At 40.2% G+C, this 24,864-nt stretch overlaps 2 protein-coding genes across 13 annotated transcripts in view; both read right to left on the reverse strand.

Moving 5' to 3' along the window:
- Positions 1 to 230: 230 nt before the first annotated feature.
- Positions 231 to 10,005, reverse strand: TMEM30CP (transmembrane protein 30C, pseudogene). 3 transcript variants are annotated; one of them, NM_001389434.2, is made up of 7 exons: positions 9,718 to 10,005; positions 8,811 to 8,921; positions 7,456 to 7,557; positions 6,241 to 6,331; positions 4,807 to 4,944; positions 3,455 to 3,664; positions 231 to 2,425 (listed from the first exon to the last, which is right to left on the reverse strand). In NM_001389434.2, exons 1-7 carry the CDS (start codon positions 9,928 to 9,930, stop codon positions 2,190 to 2,192), a joined length of 1,101 nt encoding a protein of 366 aa, NP_001376363.1. In that variant the 5' UTR covers positions 9,931 to 10,005; the 3' UTR covers positions 231 to 2,189. The 3 variants fall into 3 exon arrangements, with proteins under 3 accessions (NP_001376363.1, XP_046795814.1, NP_001376364.1); XM_046939858.1 differs by lacking the exon at positions 9,718 to 10,005 and adding an exon at positions 9,200 to 9,234; NM_001389435.2 differs by lacking the exon at positions 9,718 to 10,005 and adding an exon at positions 9,523 to 9,610 and having other exon boundaries at positions 234 to 2,425.
- A 1,048-nt stretch (positions 10,006 to 11,053) lies between these two features.
- The window catches only part of CMSS1 (cms1 ribosomal small subunit homolog (yeast)), a 226,694-nt gene continuing 212,883 nt past the window's right edge, over positions 11,054 to 24,864 (reverse strand). For all 10 annotated transcript variants that reach the window (XM_040698023.2, XM_046939881.1, XM_046939887.1 and 7 more), the window contains 8 exons: positions 24,643 to 24,714; positions 21,936 to 22,065; positions 19,006 to 19,065; positions 18,148 to 18,250; positions 16,708 to 16,768; positions 15,816 to 15,903; positions 14,190 to 14,278; positions 11,054 to 11,317 (listed from right to left, as the gene is read on the reverse strand). In XM_040698023.2, coding sequence (XP_040553957.2) covers positions 11,234 to 11,317; positions 14,190 to 14,278; positions 15,816 to 15,903; positions 16,708 to 16,768; positions 18,148 to 18,250; positions 19,006 to 19,065; positions 21,936 to 22,065; positions 24,643 to 24,714 — 687 coding nt within the window. In that variant the 3' untranslated portion in view covers positions 11,054 to 11,233. The remainder of the gene's footprint in view (positions 11,318 to 14,189; positions 14,279 to 15,815; positions 15,904 to 16,707; positions 16,769 to 18,147; positions 18,251 to 19,005; positions 19,066 to 21,935; positions 22,066 to 24,642; positions 24,715 to 24,864) is intronic.

Genomic DNA, 24,864 nt, shown 5'->3' on the forward strand with positions numbered 1-24,864 from the left:
AGACCCACAGGATCACCCAGTCCAACCATCCACCCATCACCAATGGTTCTCACTAAACCATGTCCCTCAACACAACATCCAAACGTTCCTTGAACACCTCAGAAGACTGGTTTGAAGACAGGTTTCCCTGCGGAGGACTTGGAAGACATCACATGTTTCAAGAGAAGAACCAGGTTCCGGCACCAACCTCTGGGAGATAACAGACATATCACCAATGCTGCTTGCAAGACTGCATTTTCTAAACATTTTTTTTCTTTATTATAGACACTGAATCACTGGAATGCACACCTTGTCATTCAGTCTCAGTTTAGTAACATTTTTACTAGATGCTCCATGAGGAAATAGAACCAATGGCAATTGTGCTGTGGCTTAAGCACTCAGATGACATATCATTTCCTGAAAGTCAGTTTCTCAGAGGATTAAGAAAAAAAAAAGAAACAAGGAAAAAAAAAAACACCAAAACACACACACAAAGAGAATAGGGAAAAGAAAAAAAAAAAGCATTACGAAGAAAAAAAGAAGAAAGAGAGTCCTGTGGTCTGTTTGGAGCTATAAGTCCTGATTTAGCTTTGTCAGCAACACCAGCAGGGCCTTCCAGAGGGCTGCATGGGATTAAATTTTCAAAAGCACTTAGAAGGTCCAGGAGCATGTCTCATTGTTTAAAGTGATTTAGAATAATGAGCTTAAGCATTGCTAAATGCACTGCTTCGTGCCCTGTCTTGTCCAGTCCAGTCGGGGATAGGGCTCTCCCAAGCCCCTGGCAGGACTAGATAGATGCAGTGGTTTGAAATCCCGGAACCTTGTTTTCACAGCTTTCTGATGGAGGAGACTGGCCCTGACCAGGATGAGCAAAAGAAGACGTGTTAGCCCAGAAGATCAGCTTAAGACATTGGTGGAGCAAGCTTGTAATGACAGGCCAGGCTGTGAACCTCAGCAGCGTGTTTTCCGCTGCTCACGGCACAATTAAGAGGCAGACATTGAAAGAAACAGTACATTCTGATTCACCAGAGGCTATCTGCCAAAGTTCCACGTCCTAAGTGCTGGATGCATTTTTAAAGACAGACCTGGGCATCTTTAAGAGCAAGCCAGATTTGATAGCATCACACAGCTTCCCTATGCCACATTCCCTTCTCTTGCTCTAGTCTGTGTTCTCTTTGTAATCTCAATGGTCTGGGCTTTTCTGTGGGGAAGAGGGTAAGGCACACACAGTACTTATCAAAGAAATTCCTTAAGAGCGTTCTATTCCATTCCCACTTGTGCAAGGGAAGAATTGTTTTTAAGAACTCACACGTGCTATGCTATTCTTGACCTCAATTCTTCAGCGTTATTCCTGCATTCTGGAAATAGCTTCAAAGCATCTGAAATTTTGAACATAGAAGATGAAAATGGATAACGGTCTATTCACCAGCTGCAGCATTCCTTTTCTGAAAATGAAGTTGTCAGATTTTCTAACGTTTTATGTTTACTGCTGACGTTGAGTTTCTGCACCACAGAAATGGGGACTTGAGCAGGGAACAGACATTCCATATGTAAGTTGATGTTTTCATGTCCTCTATCTAGCTCTGCAGGCTAGTCTTGGTGCTCGTATAAAACCAACACAACAAAGGGTTTAAACACACTCCACGTTTCTAAAACATGATCTGTATTCTGTTGCAAGTATTGAGCTGTGATGATTATCCTACGCTAATACACAAATAAATGGTGTGCTTCTCCAGGATAGTTGAAAGAGCTTTGTACAACCCATGCCAAGACAGTCAGCCCATGCATGTGGCCAACAAGGGGGGTTTAGCATTAGGTTCTACCAGCTCAAGCTCGTTGCTGGACCAAGACCTCACTTTTTACCCATCCAAAGCTGCATTTTAGTCAATAGAAATACCATAGCAACAAAGGGCTGAGTAAGAAATGAGTATAGACCCTGACTTCTGGACCAACAGTACTACCATGTAGTTTTGCTGCCACTGCAATCCCAAACCACTATGCTATCTGTTGTTTGACACTCATCTCACTACAAGTTTCCTAGGAAACAAATTTAGGACCATATATGCATTAATAATAATGCAGCCTCACTTAAGTTTGGGTTTGGACGATGATTGAGCACTGTCCCTCAGTTTGCTTGCATTCACCAAACCTGTTACTAAAGCAAACCCAGAGCTTAGGGGAGAGAATGAAAGATCCATGCTGCCCATTCTTCATTCACAGCACACATTTGCCTTCGCTGAGCAATCCAGGGAACGTTTGCGTCTCTGAAAGTATGTTTTCTTTTTTCTGAGCTTTAAGTGGATGGCAGTTATGATAAAACCTGTCAGGGTTGCTGCTGCGCCACAAACCAAATAGGCAATTCCCAGGAACGGGTTACTTCCTCCACTCCATACCATGGTTGAAAGAATCACATACTTCTTCCCCTTGAATTTGGAAACGGGGAAGTCTGACAGAAGGATGTTAAGGATTCACCAACAAAGTTTACATTACCTCCAGTGGGAGAAAACATGCCTTGGGAAGGATTTTCGGCACTACAAAGGGGCTGGAGATCTGTACCTGCTGCAAAAATTCCTTTAAATGACCTGAGAAGTCTCTGCTATCTTAGTCAGAGAACAAAAAAACAAAACAACAAACCCACCCCCCAGAAAAACAAACAAAAAAAGCCCATCAGTAGCAGCTTCAAATTATTTTGAATACAGTCTTGGCATAATTCTGGAAATTCTGGGATTTTTAACTAGATTCCTACTGTATGTAATGGCTACTGAGCCAATCTGATACGTAATATTTTTAAGCAGCAAACAAAACTCACTTGAAAGTGAACCATTTGAGAAACTTAGTATGATGACAATCTACATATTCTCTGTGAGGAACATTGCTCACCTTTAATTTAATATGCTCTCTAACCACATGGAGCCTTTCAGTGGAGCTATAATGTTTAAAGTCATAACTGCATTAGTTCAGATTGAGGAGAAATTTATAGTCACGACGATGTGATTCCTGCTAACAAAACGAGTCCTTTAGCCAGCAACGTTCACACTGTTCAGTGTGTGAGCGCTTTTTCACCAGCACAAAAATTCCTATCAGCCCACGGCTGAAATCCACCAGAGGGCTCTGCTGATACAGGCAAGCTGCACGGCTCTCACCGGCAGGGTTACCTCTGGCACTTCTGTCCCCCAGTCATGGTGTCTGCACAGCTGACCAGGCCAATATTGAATATTTTAGCCACCTCTCCAGATTTCCATCTTCCAGATTTATCCTTTCTGTAAAACCTAGTACCGCCCTTCAGAAATCAAATCCAAAGCTGGGTGCTGCCACGAGTCTTAATTCCATCTGCACAGGCTAGGGAAACTCCACCCTAGCAGTCATTACCCTTACAGTCAGGTCTTTGCCATTTTACTATACAAATCCCATCCACTGCTATCACATTGCAACCAGCTAGTAGTTAAGGATCGCCTTGGATAATATGAAAGGATACTGTACGAAATATGAAAAGTATAATTCCCTGCTGGGAGGCCATCAGTAAACTGCCCTTTCCGGCTGATACGACGATAAAGGTTTCTGAACGTAGCGAAGGCTGATACTCGCATCCAGATAATGAAGTCATCATTTATATAACCATTATTCTTTTCATCTTCCTCATCTAACAAATACACTGCTTTATGCCAGTACGGAGGTCTTGCTGTTCCTAGTGAAAAAGAAGAAAAAAAAACCAGGAAAGACATATTGTCAGGAAAAACAGGCGTCAATTACTAACCTCTTTGCCTGCTCATAACCAACACAGAATATGAGAGAAGGAAGAGAGACAAGACTGTCCGGTACCACAAAATTATACATGCTGCACTTTGCATCCATGGATCTCAACTCACCTCAAACATGAATAAACAGTTTAACAGCCCCCAGGGGTTGGCATGCACTAGAAGCCTTAAAAACAGGAAAAAAAAACAAGTGCCTTGCAGAAATGAACATACTGTTTATTCTGGGTTTTCATCTCATCGACAGGCAACGTACTCTCTTATAATAAGGGATCCTTCATACATTACTTTACTCATATATAACCCGAAAGGCACTTTTTTACGCTTTAATGGCACAGCCTATGATATTTAGAATCTACCACATGAAAACTACTTAGATAACTCATTTTCCCTGAAGCAGGGAGATGTGTCATGCCTATTGTACCCAGCACAGCAATGTCCTGATCCAGAACATGGTGCTTTTAGTCCTACTGCAATATCACAGAATCGTAGGGACTAGAAGGGACCTCCAGAGATCATCGAGTCCAACCCCCCTACAAAGCAGGGCCCCCTACAGCAGGCTGCAGAGGTAGGTGTCCAGGCAGGTCTTGAATATCTCCAGAGGAAAATCCACAACCCCCCCGGGCAGCCTGTGATATGCTTTAATCTAAAGAAGGAGACAGCCCTAGCAAACAATTGTTGGAAATAACTACTCAAGACACAAGTGGCACTTGGCTCACAATTACCTATGGATCTGCAAAGGTAGGAAGAAGGGAAACATGATGTGCACTTTTCCTTCTTAGATGTTTTCATTAGAAAATATTGAGATTGCATCCTTGCCTTCTCTGAACAGATTAACTGTTTCTTACAAAAATCACTTTCTCCCAGTTTTGATGGTCAATGGGAAAAGAAAGGAACAATTTGGCTAAATCTGGCTTTTGCTCTCATTCACCTTCTTCTACTGCTGGTTCTACTACCGGCTGTTTCTCACAGAGGCAATTCCCTTCTCAGAATGGGAAAGCTCTGCACATAGGGAGGGAGAGAGGGAAGGTGGTAGCCACTGAAAAATAAGGAATGCTAGTAGAGCTATTCTTACCTGCAAATGCAGCAGAGAGATTGTGTGATTCTGGATTGCGAAATTTCACATTTTTATCTGTCCACCAACTGTTGCCAGTCTTCAGCAGCGGTACTTGAATAACAGATGAGTTAAAATTGTAAAAAAGATCAATAGTATCTGCAGGGAATACAAGAGGCAACACACAACTGAAAGACAGTCATTCTAATGGCCAGCATGACTAACAAAACCAATATAATGAAATGCCTTTCAAGTGAATAGGAAAAAATAATAATCATAGAATGACTTTGGTTAGAAGAGACCTTAGAGATCATTTGATTCCAACTTCCTGTTCTCACTACATTTCCAGCTGTTTGTTATTGGTTTGTTAGCAAGGCTTGCAGTTCGATCAGCTCTTTTACTCAGCTGTTCCCTTACCTGCTAGCTTGGGTTGAAAACTGTTCTTATGGCAGGAAATAAGCCTCTGTCTCAGCAGAGGGATAGAACTGCGCAAGCAGAGTGGTAATTCAGACACCACCAGTTTCCCTCACACCACCAGCAACTGGCACCATACTGTGCACTAAGGACTGATATCAAGGTAGGTGCTGGGAAATTTACCCTTAGCATTTGAAAGTCTTATTATCCCTAACTCTCTGCAGAGTTCTGTCCCAGTAGCCAGGACTTCTGATCCACATGGGCTATGGAGAGTTAGCTCTGCTGGCCTAGGTCTGAGCCCAGCCTAGTAGATCAGATTTCCAGAGGAGCAGGTGTGCACACAGGTGAAAAACAAACAGATCTGGAATTTACTACAGCTGCCCTTTACCGAGTCCTCTGGTGTGGGTGGTTCGGCTACTTGCTGGTAGCTGCTGCATTGCCAAAAACAGATGGGGGGAACATATAAAAAGGGGCAAGTGGGTGGAAGGAGAAGTCTGTAGAAGTGTTTTTGCCTTCCTTCTTCCCAAAGAAATCCAATCTGAAATCTAGTCTTTGTGGTTAGGAGCTGTCTTCTAGATTTCAGTCTAAATGTATTAATAGGCAAATCATGTCCTCCAGGAAACTGTATCCAAGATCAAACCAATTCATGTAAGACTATGGACACTTCCAGCATCCAAAGAACAGAATGCAAACATACAGATCCAAAGGTCTGAACCGATGTCAAGAGCACGCTGCTTCCTCCTAAGCATACTGCTGCAGGAAGGTAGAATTTGAGTTATCCTGACTTATTAGCAGGGAAGTATGCTGTGTCTATTGTGTATACCATTGTTCCCTGTTTCATCAAGGCGCAGTTCCCCAGACCTGCTACAGAATCACACTGAAGAGTGAAGGAAGCAGAGCCCAAATTCACCACAGTACCAATGTCAAACAAAACTTCTTGTAGGAGAATGACAATATTTTGCAATACTGGGACTCAGCTGGACTGGGACAACATCACAGTTTAAAGTTGAAATTAGTAAAACAGACGTGGAAGGTACTTACCATTGAACATGCTGTTGGCAATAGCACCGCAAGGAGCCATTGGTGTTCCATTTTGGTAAGTGGCAAAGGGTGCACAGTAGCTGTTCTGAACCTGCAGAACAACCAGACAAAACAAACAAACAAACAAAAACTGTGGGGTTTTCCTTTGCTGGTTCCCTCTCACTCCTTCTTCTGAAAAGTCACTGAATAATTAGGTCTCCAGTACCTTTCGGTCACATTCAAGAAACATCCAGATGAATGAGTCTATAGTGGAGGAAGCAGCTTCCATATCACAGTAAGCAAACTTAATATCATCTTACTGTATGAAAGCACAGCGTGAAAACCAAAAACCCATCTCCATTGTATCACCTCTTTTCTACCCACCTCATGCAAGTCCTCCAGTTATAGCACAGAAACATTTTCAGATAGCTTGGATAAGCTGTGTACTGATTGGCACAAAAGCCAAAAGCTGTTGAACCTGAACACAAACAAGCTGACCAGACACCTGGAGAAACTGTTACATGGATAACATGTCTTGAGAGTTGTAAGAAGTATTTAATAAAAACAACAGATTATTATGGTACAATCATCATACCTGCTGACAGGACAGTGCATGGAAATGCTACTTTCAAGCAAAAAAACCCACATTTTCGATTTACAATTAAAAAAAAACTTCTGTTCACATAATCACTGCAGCCTCCAATTTCCTTGTGCACGCACTGCTGGAAGAGATGCCATCTAGCCTCCTATTCAAACTTCTAAATTGCATATTTCAGAATGCTACACAATGACCTATTTCACCGTGTACGTTTTCCAGCTTCTTGTCCACCTCCAAAGCCAGATGTCATAATGAAAGACTTTGCACAACTTAATTCCCTAATCCTATAATAAAACCACAGATTAAAAGATTTTTGGCTAAGACAACTAGAAGGAAGACTAGAAGGAAATGTTTTCTGTGAATTTATTTGTAGAAGATAACATATGTTTAATCACTATCCCTACACAGACCAGGTTTGGAAACTACAACATTGGACTGACACCTATTTATCCACTCACCTTTCCTCTGTTACTCACTTTTACCAATCGTAAAAGCAGAGACTAAACACCAGAAATCTGTACCTTCCTATCATTCCCTAGAGGCATCTTAAAACATTTACAGTATGCTTAGATCTCCATATAGTAAAGACACACCTGGTAAAAATACTGATCTCATAATACAAAGAAAAAAAAACTTACATCTACATTTCGACCCAACAGTTGTTCATCGCTCCTAGATAGTGCATATCGACGGTGATTTTGATAGAAGTTTTGCAGGCCGTAGTACATAAAAACATCACCCTAGAATTCAAGAATACATCTCTTCAATGAGGTGAGCTCAAGTAGACAAAAAATCCTATTAACTACTAAAAAAGGGAGCGAAAGAGAGAATAATTCATACTCATGTCTTGGTAACTACATTCTAACTAATTGCTCCAGCAGACGCTGGTTATAATCTATTCTTTACCCTTTTAGTTGAAAGCTTTTGTATTTGGCACGAAATTAAACATACTTTAAAACACAAAATGAAACCTAAAATGAGAAGGCATCATTAGTATTTTACTCAAGATGGTAATGACTGGTCCTGAAACTGCAATGAGTATGAATTATTGAATGGAGTCAGACACCCATTTTCTACAAAAGGAAGATGCCGAAACAACTTCAAAAAGGAGCCATCAGTCTTAATTCCTGCAGATTCTTTACAAAATAAGACCGCCTCTACTCAATTATCTCAGTCCTTTGGAAAGCTTAGTCCTGTAATTAAACGGAGAACGTTAAGCAGGCAAATATAAGCAACAAAGAGGTTTAGTAATCTATTCAAAAACCATTATCCAGTTAAATAAACTTCTGATCTCAAATGTAACTATATCTGAAGGATTACTCAGAGCACATTAACAAACTCTTTAATGCTGAAGTACCATAAAGCAACTATAATTTAATCACACTATAATCTGAAGGGCTCATTTATGCAGGACTAAGTGTAAGACCCCTTCTGAAGAACATGAGGCATATTAGCAGCCTTGGCAACACAGCCAGCAGTTCAAGACAGGAAATGAAGGATACTTCTCCCAAATGAAATTGTGGAATGCCACTGCTAGACTTGAATTGTTTCAAGGACCCTGGAGATCAACAGTGTAATCCCAGTAAAAAGGACTGCAATGGTTTACTTATGACAAGTGGTCAAAGTTTCAGATTTCTTTCTCATTTAAGAGTTTAGCAGTACAGAAACTCCAGGCCAAGGGTTAGAGTTCTCTACTGACTCAGAGAGAGAAACCATCTCCACAGGCAAACACCACTCCCTCCATCCCCACTTTCTCCTTGTGGATTTCCCATCCAAGGGCAGAGGCAGCCTGATCTGGATTATTTTTAAACACAAGCCCCAAACCAATAGCAAATGCAAAAAATAGTAAAATTCAGAGTATTTCACGCCCCTAAAAAGTAAAAAGAAAATTCAGGCAGGTGCTCTACAGAACAAATTCAGCATATCTTATCATGCACGGACATAACTATCAGGAGGTACTAAGCAACTTAACTGGCTTCTCATATCCACTTACCAGCATATCTTCTGCTAGTGTGATATTGATAGAACAGAGGCATTCACTGTTCCAATTAGAGGAATTTTCACGAAGTTTTGAACAATGTGAGCATTTATCTGAATAATCAACCTGTCAGAGAAGTGAACAAGCAGAGACGTTGCATTAGAGGACAGAAACACAGGAAAAGGTTAGTGTTTTAGCTACAAGACCTCTCAGAGCAGCTCCAAGTGACTCTGGATTGCCATCAAAACTGTTAAAATCAACAGAGGTATAGAGAATCAGGACTTGGCTTCAATGGAACATTCACAAATTTTATCCCTATTTAAAAGCTCCTTAAAATTTTTTTGATGATTGTTGCAGAATCTCCAAATTTGCTCCTCGGCAAAGGAGTGCTGAGAGACAAGCACCTTTGCAGCTTGGACTGGCTGACCAAGTAACGCTTGACGAAAGTCCACATGAATTATGGTTCACTACTCATGAACAGTCTGGGTGTAGTGCCTGAGAGTCGGCTCCAGCCAGGAGCCCACTAACAGCAGCAGGTTTAACCAATTCTGCTTCCAAGAAATAGCATTTAAACCATCAGGGCTCCATGCATTTTAATATTTTGCCCAAGCAAATATTTATCTCCTAGTGCCAAACACCAGGAGGAGGAGATAATGACATTTAGATATTACCAGCCAGTGGTGGGAGTTACCACCCATATTTCAGGTATTATTTCTCAGTTACTCACTCAGAGCTTGGCTCTCATCAGTGACCATCGTTCTAAGAACTTTCACAGGAATATTGGCTGCTGGATGCATGCAAGGCATAAAACCAATGCTATCATCTCTATCCAGGCACACAAATTCAATGCTCCCCCCCGCCCCCCCCCAGTACAGACCATTTCTTTCTTATCATAATACCAAACACCCCACTCCAAACAGACCTGGATTTCTCTGACGCTCTTTGCAGCTACTATGAGGGAGACTCCCACAGAAAGGCAAAATGCTCCCGTGAGAAAGAAAGTGGAGAGCACAGATGCAGCGGTGAGCTGGGGTTTCCACGCCGGTAGCTTCTGTTGTTTGAATGCACTGTTATCTGGACACCTGGAAGGACGTGTTTCTGCTTCTTGTGGAGCAGAACTCTTCTTATTCTTCATATTCTTCTTGGTGAGAGGAAGGAACAGTACACTTGTGCTGGATGGTGTTTAAGCTGAGATACAGTCTTTATTGTTGGGAAACTGTATTGCTTGTTCAGATCTGCATTATGACTAGGAATTACTTATTAACTAGACCTCTCTCTTCCTCCTTTTCTACACTTGTGTACAGATTGCCACGATCAGTTTGTACCAATCAGATGATTGTGTACTTCAGTCAGTACGTCCAGATCACGCTTCCTGGAAAAGCTTATATATTTATTCCTGCCCCACAGTTGAACAGCATTTGTTATGTTATTCATTTGTGCGGATACTATCAGCTATGCTAGAATTTGTGTAATCTCAGATTCATCATTTCTTCTCCCTTCACTTCTATAGTTGCCCAGCTACCAAACATGGGATATAACAAAAGATCTATTCCAGTTCACTGGCTGCCACTGAGGAGGACTGGAGGGGCTGAGAGCTCTGGATACACAACACTACTTTGTAAAACCAAATAAACTTTCTTAAGCTGCATTCATTCCTATTGATTGAGAAGCAATTAAAAGTCGTAAAATGCTTGTATTGCTTAGCACAATAGGGTAATTAATTCTAAAAATGTCTGATTTGGATCCTTCCAACACGCTGATGATTTGCCTACCTCTATTCATCTTCTCTTTCCATGCAAAAAGAAAAAAAAAAAAGCACCCTTCTATTCACAATGACAGAAGAATCACTCATAGACAATTTCTTTTCAACTCCAATGGACAGAAAGTAGAATATTCTTTGAATACTTCAACAGTTTAACCACAATAAACTCTCAGTTTGCTAGACAGATATTTTAAACATAATTTATCACGTAATAACAAAAAAAATAGGATTTGGCCAGCTGTAGAACAGATGAGAGAAAAACACTTTTTTGTCAGATTACTGAAATTCATACATTTTAAAAGATATTTTAAGGCAAGTATTAGCTTACCACTCCTGTAAGAGAAAGGGGTGTTTGAGAACTGAGTTGCACAAAGACTTTCACACCCACTTTTGCTCTTAAAAGAGGCATGTAAGAGTAAATCTTGTGGGTGAAGGCAATATACATTTAACTTCGCTGTTGCACTGCCTGTACAACAAAAGACTACAAGTAAAAAAGTACAAATAACACTTCTGGTTTTATTATTAAAAGGAACCTCAGAATAAAGTTACACATCACATTCTTTCTGCATCAATTATCTCTGAAAAATCCTAATTCTTAATTTAATCACCACTGACCACTTGCAGACAGGACAGAAGTAAAATCCACCTGTAAATCACTTCCTTGTGGGTAAAACTATTAAAAGAGTCCCAGCTTCACAGATCCCTCTCTGCACAGCTTTATAATCCTCAGCTCCAGTAGGTCAATTGTTTCTTTCTTTATCTGAAGAAAACAAAATTCAAAGAAAGCATCAAAGGTTACTGGCAAGCTTTAGCTAAACACCATGATTTTATTTATTTACACAGGTATCTTACTATGGAACTAGAAATTAAAGGAGAAGTTCCCACACGAGGCCCTTAGCTCTACAATGGTTCCGTTTTCCTAGAATCACAGGATATATTGTGTTGGAAGGTACCCACAAGGATCACTGAGCCCAACTCCTGGCTCCACACAGCACCACACAAAATCTAAACCCTATGGCTGAGAGTGGTGTAAAAACACTCCTTGTACTCTGGCACCTGGGGCCATGTCCACAGCCCTGGGCAGCCCGTTCCATGCCCACCGTCCTCTGGAGCAGACCCTGTCCCTAACCCCCAGCTGCCCCTCCCCTGACACAGCTCCATGCCGTTCCCTCGGGCCCTGTCTCTGTCACACAGAGCAGAGCTCAGCACTGCCCCTCCGCTGCCCTCATGAGGGGCTGTAGGTCACCGTGGGGCCTCCCCTTTAACATTTGTTCTGCAGTCTTATCTAACGTAGCTACACATTAATTGGCACAGTTGATTAAACTTGCCACAGCAAGAGATCCACCCTGGGCTGCAAGATTTCTGTAGGATTTTACAGTGTATCAACCACTATCACCGAGTCCAAGGGTAGCCCTGCACTGGAGCAGCCACAGAATATCCTGTGGCTGAGACTCCTGAATGAAAGTGAGCATGAAGTTCAGGTGTAATTAAGCCACATGCAAAGTACTTTGGTCTATAACACGGATATGACTGTACCTTACTGCTTATCTAAAGATCAAAGACAAATATAAATAAGGGTCAGAACAGATGACATATTTCAAGCAGGAACAGAAGATTCTCTCCTCATAGTAAGCCTAGAATTTCCTTATAGCTTCATTCTTCCTGCTCACAAATAACTTATTTCTGAGCTTTTCCTCATTCATCTGTGCACAAGAACATGTGATGTAAGAAAGTCTAACTATATTTCTTACAAACCCTTTTGCTTTAATAAAACCTGAAACTTGCTCAGTGCTTACATTGCTTCTAGAAGGAAACAATAAACTGTTCAGCAAAATATTTGAAAAATTATATGTGAATCTTAGAAAAAAGTATCCAACAGCATTAATGAATGAGATGCAGAGGCAACTGAAAGAGCACTGGTCAGGTCATCCATTCAGTGAATACAATGGGATACAGGACCATTATGAGGAAGGATTCATGTACTTCTAAATATAAGTATACATTTCAGATTACACCACTCTGTATATTATTCTCCACTGACGGTGAGATGAGAACAGGAACAGCAAGTAGTTTGCACCTTTAAAATGAAGCAATGGATATTCCCATGAGTAGACAAGAGGTATGTATTCTTCCAGCTGTTCCTGTTTTCTGCACATTTCATTATGTAGCCTAGTATAACTACAAGGAAATTTAGCACTTAAACATATAAAGAAATTATTGACAAAGCAAGGTTTGCAATGGAAATGTGTCACTATGCCTTGTTTCCTTAGGTTAACACTATATATGAAAGTGTAATATTTTTTCTCACTTGGTTTTATCTGAAACTAAGCCTGAGTATTACTTCTATGATTTCATCGACAGTCATTTTTCCCTAACAAAATAGAGCCACAGTCAAAATTTTGACCTGTATTCCTAGGCAGACATGTCAAAATGCTGTGATGCTACCTACAGAGAGCTGAAAAAGATGGGTCAGATTTGCAATATCCCCAAATCAAATGTTAACAATATAATATTTATTTTTTTTCAACGGATCACCTGTAGGCCACTGTGAGTATATTTATTTGAGCTGACTCGCAAAAATCTGTCCCACTGCCACCAGCACTTGTACTACTATCCTGAGGTAATGCCTGTGAATGCAGGTTCTCTGGTCTTTAAAAACTTACAGCTGAGTGCTAGCACTGTACAAAAGATTCTCAAGCATTGACCACAAGAGGGAGCCTCCTTGCCTCAGTATGCAAAGCTATTCTTTTCCCTGCTCCCTTTCTGCAGCGTATTTTTTGCAGGGTGCTTTATCCAAGACCATTAGAAAGTTGCATCTTTGTGTGTGGGGGACTATAAAATACTGCACATTCAAAGACACAGGCAGGTGCAGAGAAGTAGTAACGACTGACCATTTCTCTCACTTTTGAAACAGCTTCCTATCTACGTGGTAAGAAAGTTTTTTCCCACTGTAGAACATGTACCAGCCTGTGAAAATGTGCAGTCAAATGGGAGTTTTCTAGCAAGGACTACTAGAGGGATCCACCTCTTTCTGCTGGATAGATACCAGCTGATGGCCCACAGCACATGGTAAGCGTATCTTGTCATAGCAATTAATGTGGAAGTTCGATTACAGAATTAAAAAGCATGGGGAGCGATCTTAAAAACAGTCTGCAAATGATGGATGGTTCTACATGGTTTGTAACCTACCTCTTTCCAAAAAAAAAAAAAAAGAAAAAAAAAAGCAAAGAGAAGTAACGTACAAAGTTATTTTACTCTCAGAGACCAATAAATGCCATCCAAAGCCGTATGTAGTTTTTGAGGAAACTTTTTTGCATGAAGTCCTCTTACTGAGAGAATTTCCCAGGAACAGGCAGAACAGCTATCTAGCATAAACAGCAGAAATTCACAGCACAGCTGTATTAGTCACAGCTGTGACCTGTAACAACAACAACAACAAGAAAAGAAACCAACTTCCTCAAGAGGTAATTTTGAGATCTGAGAGTAAAGACCTGCAAGTGAAACGCTGACGTGTTTTTGTGTTCCTAGACTGCTAAGTCTGCTTTACAGAAATAAATCCTTACTGACCAAGGCACTAGAATCAAAAGCACTGAGTACACAGAATACTATATATACAGGTGCTCCTACAATACCTCAGGGATATCCATCATTCTCCTCAGCTTCTGATCTCTCCAGTTCCAATCCAGAATAATATATTTTGTGGAGTTCAAACATAGGCCATCTAAAAAAGACAACATAACATGTGCTTATCAAAATTATTTTCCGTGTTTTACATCTTCTGCTGTCTGTTCCCAAGGAAACTAATCTTCGAACACTACATTTGTGCTTGGAAAACTAATGCAGTGACACTGCATACTCCCCTTAACCACATAATCCTATGCCTTTTTGGAAGATAAACACAAAAGCAGAACTGTTGCCAGGCTTGTCAGGAGCTAACATCCTGCCAGCACATAATTCCTCAAGCTTCCTCTTGATGAAACCACAAGAGTTGAATTTGTACAGCTTATGAGGAGCTGGTAAGTTACAAGGACCTTAGCCTGAAAAATCTTATTAATGTGAATTGATGGTGTTTAGGAATTTACAGGACCAAGTGCTATGTGAATGTGAGTCAGGTCAGTGCTGATGCTGCAGGATTCCTTTATTCTCCAAACAAATTCTGGTGAAGGAAGAAGGTCTTTTCTGAACCTGCCCTCCAGTACTTCTCCTGTTTTACCCTGTTTTTCTATATGATGTCCACAGTTTTTTGTATCACCTTTTACTCCTTTCCATTCTTTAGTAATCTAGCACTGCAATACTACGCTGTCAAAAAAGGATTAGACACCTTGTGCCCCTGCCATAAGCTGATCCTACACGGTAATATGCTGATGTGTTGAACAGTAATAATTTAATGTTAGTGAAGGACATAGAAAGCAAAAAAAATTATGCTATTCCTGTACCCTTTTGGAAGGAGCTGTAGAGTTCAAATCTACAGACAGTCCCTAACCAAGAAACCACAGCTGGGGAAAAGCAGTGCTCAGAAAGAGGAATGGAAAGAATTGCCTTATCTTGTCATTTTTGTTTGTTTTAATTTGTGTATATGGTGTCTATTGAGTAAGTAAAACTGGAAAGAGAAAAGGACATTTATATATTTCATTTTATCATACACAAATCATAACTAAAATCAGCAAGAAGATCTTCTCCACCCCATAGAAAAATTTACATGAGCTCACAGTGACATATGATACAATGACTTCTGCCATTATTTCCTTTTGATTTACTTGCGGTGTTTGGTTTCCTGGAACTTTAAATCTTATACCATGGTTTTGCAATCATTTTCAAGTCAGCATAAATCAATATTCCTGCCAAAGGAGGAAGTCCCCCACCTTAGCCTGCTCATTACCTGATTTCATGCGCATGCTGGTTTTGTTTTAATTGGGATCAGTTCTAATTGGGATCAGGTCACTGAGCTACCAAACATACCCTTGAGCCAGAACAAGAGACAGGATGGGGTGACTAAGTGGGTACTGATTGTGGGGGAGGTACTACTTTGCCCTTCTCTTGTAACACTGATCTATTCCAGCCTAAAGTGTTCATTAAATCAACTGTTATAATGTTGACCTCATTCTGACTGACACAGTAGAAGAGGAAAAGCAAAACTGCAGAGCTTAGTTCCTAAATCCATGGACTCACACCAACCTAAGTCCTTCAAAAGCTAAGTCTCACTTCCTATGAGATCAAGTGTAGGATACTTGTTGATAAAATCCTCCTTTTTCTCCTACCTTGCTCCACCAGTGCTTTTATCCTCCCAGGAGTTCCAACTCCAATGTGGAACACACCTTTCTCCAACATATTCATCTGTTCTTTTATCTGATTTGAAGAAAGACAAACCTCAGTGAAACCACAATTGTTTCAAATTTCTTCTCAAAGAGCATTTCCAGGCTGGAAATAAATTCAAGATTACGCAGTATCTCTTTCTAGACTACTATCAAGTAAAAAATGCTATTCATCTATCAAGCTGTCAAGCTGATCTGTCTGGGGAGAGCATAACACTCAGCTGGGCATCACACTTCTCTAGATTTTCAGCTTTGAATACCTGCAATTGCACCAACTATTTCTGGAAGTGAGAACTGTAGGTTTTCTTCAGTATTTAAACAAATTCTCTGTAAATATTTGGAAAACTGACAAATTCGAGTTAGCTCAAAACTCCCTCAAGATGACGACACTGGAAAAAATGAAATAACGCAAGTGACGTTTGTGTTTCACAGTATTTATATCAAAGGCTAAATTCCCACTTATTACTTCCCATATTCCCACAATTTGTGCTCTCCAGCACGTATGAACACTGGATAACTGGACAATCTCACCAGCATATGCATATGTGGGTGCTTCTACAAATGTGTGGGTCTTCAATTTAAACGGGTAAAATACATTTGAATGAGCATCTCACAGTAACGTGGAATATCTTTAACACATAGCAAATGCATAACCATTTATACTCTGCACAGGATTTTGCCAGAATTACTGGAGATGGTATTTGGCTAGATTTCTCCAAGAATCAAAACCTAAAGAAAGAAATACTAAAATGAAAGGCACTATTGTTAAATGTATTAAAAACATTGTATGACACTAGTCAGTTGTTGAGCTCTTCTATCACCTTTGCAGCTTGCTTACCTTTATGTGCTTTGCAAACAATTTCAGAACTCTGCAGTCACCTTTAAATGCTGTCATTGACCTAGAAATAACAATAAAAATGAAGGAAATGCACGTATCAGGGCTGAGATTAAGACCACACAGGAGGAAAACAAAACTAGCCAGGATTTCTCAACATACTTGAGACACATAGTTCCCCAGTGAGCCATGCTAGTGCTCTGAACACTACGTATGGTCTTCCCTTTGCTACTTGCAGCGATAAACAACTGGACAAATACAATAGCAGATATCAGTAGAGGGCAATATTGCTCAGATAGCTTCTCAGATAATGTTGAACAGCTACAGCTTGCGCTTCCACAGCTAACAGTTCAAAACCAACTAATCACCAAATTCTAATTAAAAAATGCTCTGTTACTGACATATAGGCATCAACGAACGTGTGCATGCAGGCAAAGAGCTGTGTATGGATGAATGTACATTTTACAAAGTCTTCCTGCAGCATGGCTGCTGGGAGAATTTAGTCTGCCACATGTTTTCCTGCTCACATTGTCCAAATTCCAGAGGACCAAAACTCATTTGTCTGAAAACCCGACTTATTCTTTTGATGCTCTGTTTGAGTATGCACTAGGAACTACATGTTCTGTATTAATCAAGCAGGGGACGATATAGTCAGTACTTATGGAATGTCATTTAAGACACTTCCTCTGCATGCTTTCTGTGGTGAGCCAAGTTTTCAAACTTCTCTTGTATAAGGCTAAAGGTTTATATAAAAGTATACAGACAAACCACTCAGATGGTAATATCTGCATACAGGAGCTAAGCAATACAGGCACATCTGCGGCGCCTATGTTTTTAAGTGTGGCATAAACTTCCCAACTCTTGCTTCTATGTTGTACAGAAAGATAATCTGAGGAAGCAGGGTCAAGACACAGCTGACAATCATGAAATCTCTGAGGTATACGTTAATTCATCAAGCCTTTTGGAATGACGGGGGGGAGAAGAGAGGAAAAAGGAAGACATGGACACAGATACAGAGGCACTCAGACCAGACATACGCACTGTCATTTGATGCTATGCAATGCTTTGTTTCACTGCTTTTGGTGCTATCAGCCTCATGGCCCTACAGTCACGACTTCTACTGCCGATTAGGATGCTTACTTTGGTTTACTTTGCTCCCACGTACAACACGTTGCATGTTCCTCCCAAACTGGTTACACTTTAGTTTTGTTTTTCAACAGAAATAGTGCTTCCATGCAACCGAACTACTAAGTGTTACTTTAGGCTAAAACCAAACACCGCACTCCCACAGTTTAAAGCAGCAAGGGATATTGCATCAGTTTCAGTCAGTAATTTTGTTGGCTAGCAGAGGACAGTGTCCCAGTTTTGCCTTTATGTCTGTGGTTCCAAGACAAAACCTCTGACTGACAGCCAACCTCAGCATAACGTTTGCTATCAACATACTTAATGAGTTCCAAGGAACGAAGGGCAGAACTGCAGATAACCAGCATCACCACCGACTTCTTCTCCTCGTGGTTTTTACGGAATTTTGCCCACTTAGGACAGACTGCAATGAAAAAGCCCACATACACACTCAGAGAAAGTACTACTTATGGACATGCCACAACTTTAAATTACGAGAGTACATGATGAATGGTAGCCAGCAACAAGAACACACATGCTGACTCCTATGAGGTCTGGATCTCTGGCAACACTTTTACATTTAGTCATGGCTGAGGAACTGGAAAATAAAATACCCAAGATAGATAAAATGCACATATATTATAATGCTGAACAAATTAGATAGCATTAAAAATAAATGTTTGGTAGGGTGACAAGCCCACTGTCTTCATTCGTCACATATGGTAATTTGAATCGAACAATTCAATTGAATTGAACAATTCAACCAATTGAAACATTTACCAGACCAGGAGTTCTATACAAATAGGTAAAAGAGAACAATGATTCTCCTGGTTCACATCAGGAGGCAGTGGCGAACCTATTACCGTAAGATAATACACATCTACTCAAGAAGCCACAACAAACAACTTAGGACAAATAATCGCAAGCAGTTTGAAGAAACTGTAAAGGCATTGAGGTCCAAAACAGGAGTTATTTTGTAAAACAAAACAAAACAAAACAAGACACCTCTCACAAAATAAGTAAGCAAACAAATGAAAAAACAAAACAAAACACTTCAGAACCCTGGAAATTATTCATGTTTCATAATTTAAAATATTTGAGAGTGCAGATAAAAGCTGTAATAACAGCACATAAATAATGTTTTTCATACAACTTTTTATGACCAACATTTTAACTTACTTTCTTTCAGGTATGAAGAAAAACTGTGGGTGAGATCATTGGCTGGCAAAAAGCAGGAATCTGAAAACACAAAAGAGAAAATATTTTTGTTGATGTATTTTTAACAACAGAAAAAAAGAGCTTAAATGTTTGCAGCACTGTCATTAATTAGTTGCATTGATGAACTCACATGTGTGTTAAAATTCATCATCAATAAATTACTTTTTGTGCAAAAAGACTCAAGAACACCTCATGTAACTGAGGCTGTAAATTGGATAAGCCAACGAGGGTAACACCTCACCACCCATTTACTATTCCTCCATTTTATCCTACCATCAAACTCTGAACACAGGGCTGTCCAAGGGTGATCACATGCTTTAAAACAAGTTTCCATTTTACCACAGTCAAGCAAAGGTTTTAGACAAACGTGTAAGTGTAAGAACCTACCAATAAATGAGATACTGGTCACTCACCTGTCAGTGAGCTGGCTTTACTTTCTGGCCTTGCATATTGTGGCAATTTACCTATGAATACTAGCCATAACAGTAGCACCTATACTGCACTGTGACACCTGTTTTCATTTCCCACTGACTGCCTTTTACCTATGTTATTAGGAAGTAAATCTGAAAAGGACCGTAGATGACATGGTATTTGCCTTTAAGGTCTATTATAGGGGTAATGAAGAATGTCCTAACTAAGGTAGTCAGTAAAGTCCTTTTCTCTAATGCCTATATAGAAAAAGTATCTTCTTAAAATGCTGATTCAAATTAGGCGGCCTGAAAACTTGCCATAGCTGTTATAGGTCTTTTGCCTAATGGAACAGTACCCTCCCTCACAACATTAACAACCCTGTCTTCAGGAACTCACATATTTGCTGCATTTTGCATGAAGCACTGCACCTCAGGGTGCTTCTCTCTGGAATGAGATGTTAGCTGATAATTTTAACTAAATTAAAGAGGTTTCACTACACATACTACTTATGTTCATGTAGATGGCACATTGTGCTAATGCTGGCACTGTCAGTCCATGGCTTCAAAGAGAACAGACAGTGTGGCAAACTTGGCTTGTAGCTGGACCCTGCCTGTTTAGTTTCTTGAGAATAGCCACTCTCCATCACTATATCCTTCATTTAATTGGTGTTGTCTTGCCAAAAACTTCTATTTTGCCCCAGTCCTTTCTATTAAAACCGGAGACTGACATTTATTGGGGCTTCAGCTCCAAAGGGAGTTGAATGTGTACAACTGAAGCATCAACAGCTGATTTAATTTTTAAATTATGTTTAAAAGATGCTTGTGATGCTGGTGGAGAAGGGCAGAGACTGGTAAAGTACCATCAACATTTGGTGGTAAGAGGAGAACTCTAATCACCCACCACAATCCTTTTCCCCAGTGGGAAAAATACCTTAGCTGTTCTTTTGCTGTTCTGAATACACTGAGTCTCATTATTCACTAAACAGTTCAGAAGGTGTTTCCTAAAGCATACGAGCATCAGTTACTGACTTTTCATCAACACTCCAGCAAAACTGACTATTAACAATTTTATTTAAAGTTTCAGAAAGGGGGGAAAAAACCCACATAGCTTCAGCATGCAGCAAGAGATCACGCTGACTACAAACCCGACATTCTGCACTGTGTCAGCTAACAAGAACACACAACTCTAAGTAGTTGCTTATTTGCTCAGTGCTTTGACGTGAATGACTTGACAGCTGTAGAAGTTCAGTGAACTGCTTGGCTTCTCAGCCTCCAACTCCCAGCACAAAAAGAAAGACTAAAAATCCCCATCCAACCCAAGAGCCCTGTGGAAATGGATCACTTCACTCACCTAAACACCTCTTTCAATAAGAAAGAAACCAAAGCAATTTATTATTTGCTAAATCTCCTCATGCCTAGAAATATTTAACATAAGCTTTTGAAAGCAGTCTATATGGGATTTTTCCAGATTTTCTTGATTCAATAAGAAAGCTGAACCTGGCCCAAAGAAATAAGGAATGGTCAACATGGACTCGTGATCCTAAAGAGAAGCATATTTATTAGAAAGTCAGGCTTAAACACTAAAAGAAAGCACTGCTGGGCTAGAAGGGTGCTAGTTTAGGGATAGGTCACCTATAGTTCAAGAAGTATTAAAATATGCAGATTTGTTACCAGACAGTTTGTTCTTCATATGCACTCTCAACGAATAATGGAATAGTGCCTACAAAATGACAGTGCCTCTTCATCTCCAGAGTAAGAGGCAGAGAACATTGCCTTAACCTCTAATACAATCTCAAGCTGACAGATGGAAGCTACCCCTGCTCTCTCCTGCTTTGACTTTTCTATCATTAGCTTTGAACTGGAGACAGAGAAAAGGAAACCAAGAGGGTCTTAGTCATGGTTAAAACTTGTACATTTTCAACTTGGACCAAAACTACCATCTTTTTTCATGCCACTCCCTGAAAATCCATTGTCTTCAATATTTCATAACCATACCAGAATCGCGTTTTGTTATTTCTTTGTCTACTCCTCTCAGCCTTCCTATTACACATCTGGGTAGATGCAGATAATCCCAGAAATGAAATATATTTTCACAGTCTTTCTCAATCAGCATCATGGAACATACTAATCAGGAATCATACAATTTCTATTAGAAAAGCAAGCTCCTAAAATTAATACCTTATTATAAAAAGACACATTCTTTACATGTTGGTTTTTTCCTTTTTCATATCCAATACATGAAGAAATCCTCGTATTTGTTTCTGCTACCAGAAATTAACACCTCTTCTTAGCAGCAAAGTAATAAATGGTATAAATGAATATTTCAATAAAAGATTACAACTCACAAGGCCTGTCCCAAAAGTCTCCTTTTTTTCTACAGAAAAAGAACTTACTAGTGTCATCAGGAATATATATATATATATATATCTAAGATATCTATCTATCTATCTAGATAGGTAGATCTAAGATATGACAAGTTACCTGGCAGTTTTAATTCCTCTATCTCAATCACTGAACGTTTTGTACCAAAATGTTGACTAAGCAGATTCTGTAAATCCTCAGGGACACCAGGTTTTGGAGGAGATTTTTCCAGAACATCAGAAATTTTCTTCTAAAAAGACAAGTAATAGTGTAAGTATGTTATTTGTATCATATCTGCTGTTAGCAAAGATAACAACATTGTAAATAAACATTCTTCCACAACTTTATACAGTGAATTGCATTAACAAAAGCCTGATTAGAAAAAGGTCTTCGAACAGGACCAGATTCCCACTGTCTTTAGTGGTAATGCAGGCTTCAGGATCAAGCTCAGATACTTTGACACAATGGCCTGTGACCCCGAAGACAGAAAGTCTTGTTCACCCACCTAAAATGCTGCTGTAACAAAAACATAACTGAAAGGAACTTCTGTGGGTTTTGCTATTGTAGCAGTTTGAAAATTGAGTTTTCTCATCATTTGTGTTATTGTTCTTAAAGCATTAATAACAGGAATCAAATGATACTGTAAGACAGCTATATTTTAAGTTAAGCAGGGTAACTATCCATCTCTTTGGGCAGAGGAGATGGTTTGCTAGATTCACAATATACATTACCACAGAACCCATGATAAAAATGTGTTTAAAGCTCACCAAACCAGAAATCAAGCAGAAAGAGTTCAGCAGCTGTTTTGTTCTTCCAAAATGCCTAATTTTTCAAACCCAACTAGTGTTTTTTGAGATTGGAGAAGAGTTCAGAATGATTATGTTTTATGCCCTAGGAACGTTAGCAAGTAACAGGTTTGAATTTTCACTGAAAAGAAACTGTTATCATTTTTTTCCACATAATTAAAATGGATGATTGAGGGAGAACAGCCCAGGATTCCCATTATCTGAATGATCTCCCATCATTTAAGAATACAGCAGATTTTCTAGGATAGAGACATTCTGGAGAGAACAGCATGGATCTGAAGCCTTTCTTACTCTCACTGAGAAGTAAGTCATTTGTGAAAGGGCAGCTTGCTGTTTCTCAGCTCAACAAGCTAAAACTTGCTGTCATACAGATGAGTGGCAGTATAAGCCTGGAAGTGAAGAGCAGGAGAGCATCTGTGAGGAAAAGTGATCCTGCAAAGTGACAAAGTGGGCCTTTAGCAGCTGCGGACGGGTGGTGGGTAACTGCAGGACTTATATGTCCCTCTAGGTTTACCTTTGGTGTGGCCCAAAGCCCTCTATGGTCACTGGAAGACTCTCCAGTGGACTTCAGCTGATTGGCTTCTGTAGTACCTGAATCTGCAGTATTCCTTCCCAAGCTTCACTGCCATTTGACACTGTCACATTTTTCTGCCTTGCAACAATTGCCTTTCCCAAGCATGGCCACAGGCCAACTACAGAACACACAGCTATTGCATGAGGTCCACAAATGAACTCCTTCTTTGTTACTCCTAGCAAATATAAAAGGTAGGGTCCTAAGGAGAAATGCTCTTCTCCAGCTCCAGCTTCTTCAGTGACCTGCATTTGGGAATCATCGGTTTAGCAGACAATAACACAGAAGTGTTGGGCTCATTTCACTTGGTAACTCAGTGTAAGCTGTCATTCCTCAGGACCATTATGTCATTCACTGGGCCACTTGATTCCTCCAAAAGAATTATGGCACTCTTGAGAGGAGAAGCCTGATACTAATGAGAAAGTCCATAAGAGTAAGGACACCTGAACAAACTCTCTTCCTTTGAGAAGAGCTATGGGGAAATGGCCCTAACACAGGAAGTTTTACTATTTTTCTTCCAATTTGTTCCAGATGCTTAAAAGCAAAGGTGTTTTTGGTGTTTGTCTTTTTTTTTTTTCCCTTCTCCTCCTATTTGGTGAGGGGAGTTTGCTTGGAAACAATGGATCAATCTGATAAATATTTCCTGATGCATTTGCTAATGGCTGTGTACGTCATTTCAGAGGCCTAGCCTCAATGAAACTAAAGGTGTAATCAAATGCTTGTTGTTTGCCTAGGAACGGGCTCTTTTTCCTAGGGCTGGTGCACCACTGCCTGCTGTGGGATGCTTTCACTCGGCAGAAGTGGATCAAGCTCCATGGCCACTTCTGCCAGAGCTGCTTTTAAAGCCAAATTCAACTCTACCCATTCACTGGCTGATTAAGAGGCCTGACATAACATAAAAAAGCCACGTCTGCCTTGTGAGGGAGCCAAGCACTTAACACGGGCTGTCCCAAAAGACAATTAACTTGCCTAGTGCCATATTACTTCCATCTAGACAGCAGACTGTGTTTGTTGTTGAGTGAGGATGGAGCGCGGCCAGACGGTCAGCCCAGAGTATTTATTTATATACTTATGCCAGCAGAAGAGGGAACAAGGACAGTTCCTGGTGCAAAGGATGCCAAAGCCTGTTCACACTGCTTAATCAGGGCAGATTCTGATTTGCCATCTTTCTTTGATAGTCTCATTTTTCTGGTGTGCCACACCTGCAAGCTAGGTATAAATAACGCACAACCCTTGAGAGGAGCTTAGGCACAACTCTGCAGTTCAGTTCATGTAATGAATGGATGATTTGAGTGAAGTCATAAGAGTGGGAATTGTTATTCTTCTCTAAAACAAAGGCTGCAACACTATGTAGCTTCACACAGCAACAAGGGTGTCCAACTTTGGAATCTCACAACAGCAGGCACACCCACTGCCCAGTCCCCAGGTACACATATCAGGGCATCCATACCTTCTTTCGCTTCTTTGCTTTTAGAGTGCTCTCCGGTGTTTCTTCAGGCTGACTTAGAAAACACTCCATAGGCTGCAAAACACATTTTAAAAAGAAGTGAAAAAGAAAAGCATCAGATATCTGATCATCTGGGGAAAAAAACATCACCACAGGGAGGCAAGAGAAAATACAGGAAATACAATGCTAGGCAAGGGAAAAAAGGAACAAAACCAACCCTTCCTA

This window comes from Gallus gallus, chromosome 1 (assembly GCF_016699485.2).
Source record: "Gallus gallus isolate bGalGal1 chromosome 1, bGalGal1.mat.broiler.GRCg7b, whole genome shotgun sequence".
Taxonomy (NCBI): domain Eukaryota; kingdom Metazoa; phylum Chordata; class Aves; order Galliformes; family Phasianidae; genus Gallus; species Gallus gallus.

What these genes read in the sequence shown, in the direction of transcription:
- TMEM30CP (NM_001389434.2), bottom strand. Translation starts at nt 9,930, where the DNA reads ATGAAGAATAAGAAGAGTTCTGCTCCACAAGAAGCAGAAACACGTCCT. An exon ending in TGTTGGGTCGAAATGTAGAT is followed by an intron (nt 6,332 to 7,455) that starts GTAAGTTTTTTT and finishes GTTGTTCTGCAG; the next exon opens with GTTCAGAACAGCTACTGTGC. An exon ending in TCTCTCTGCTGCATTTGCAG is followed by an intron (nt 3,665 to 4,806) that starts GTAAGAATAGCT and finishes CTTTTTCACTAG; the next exon opens with GAACAGCAAGACCTCCGTAC.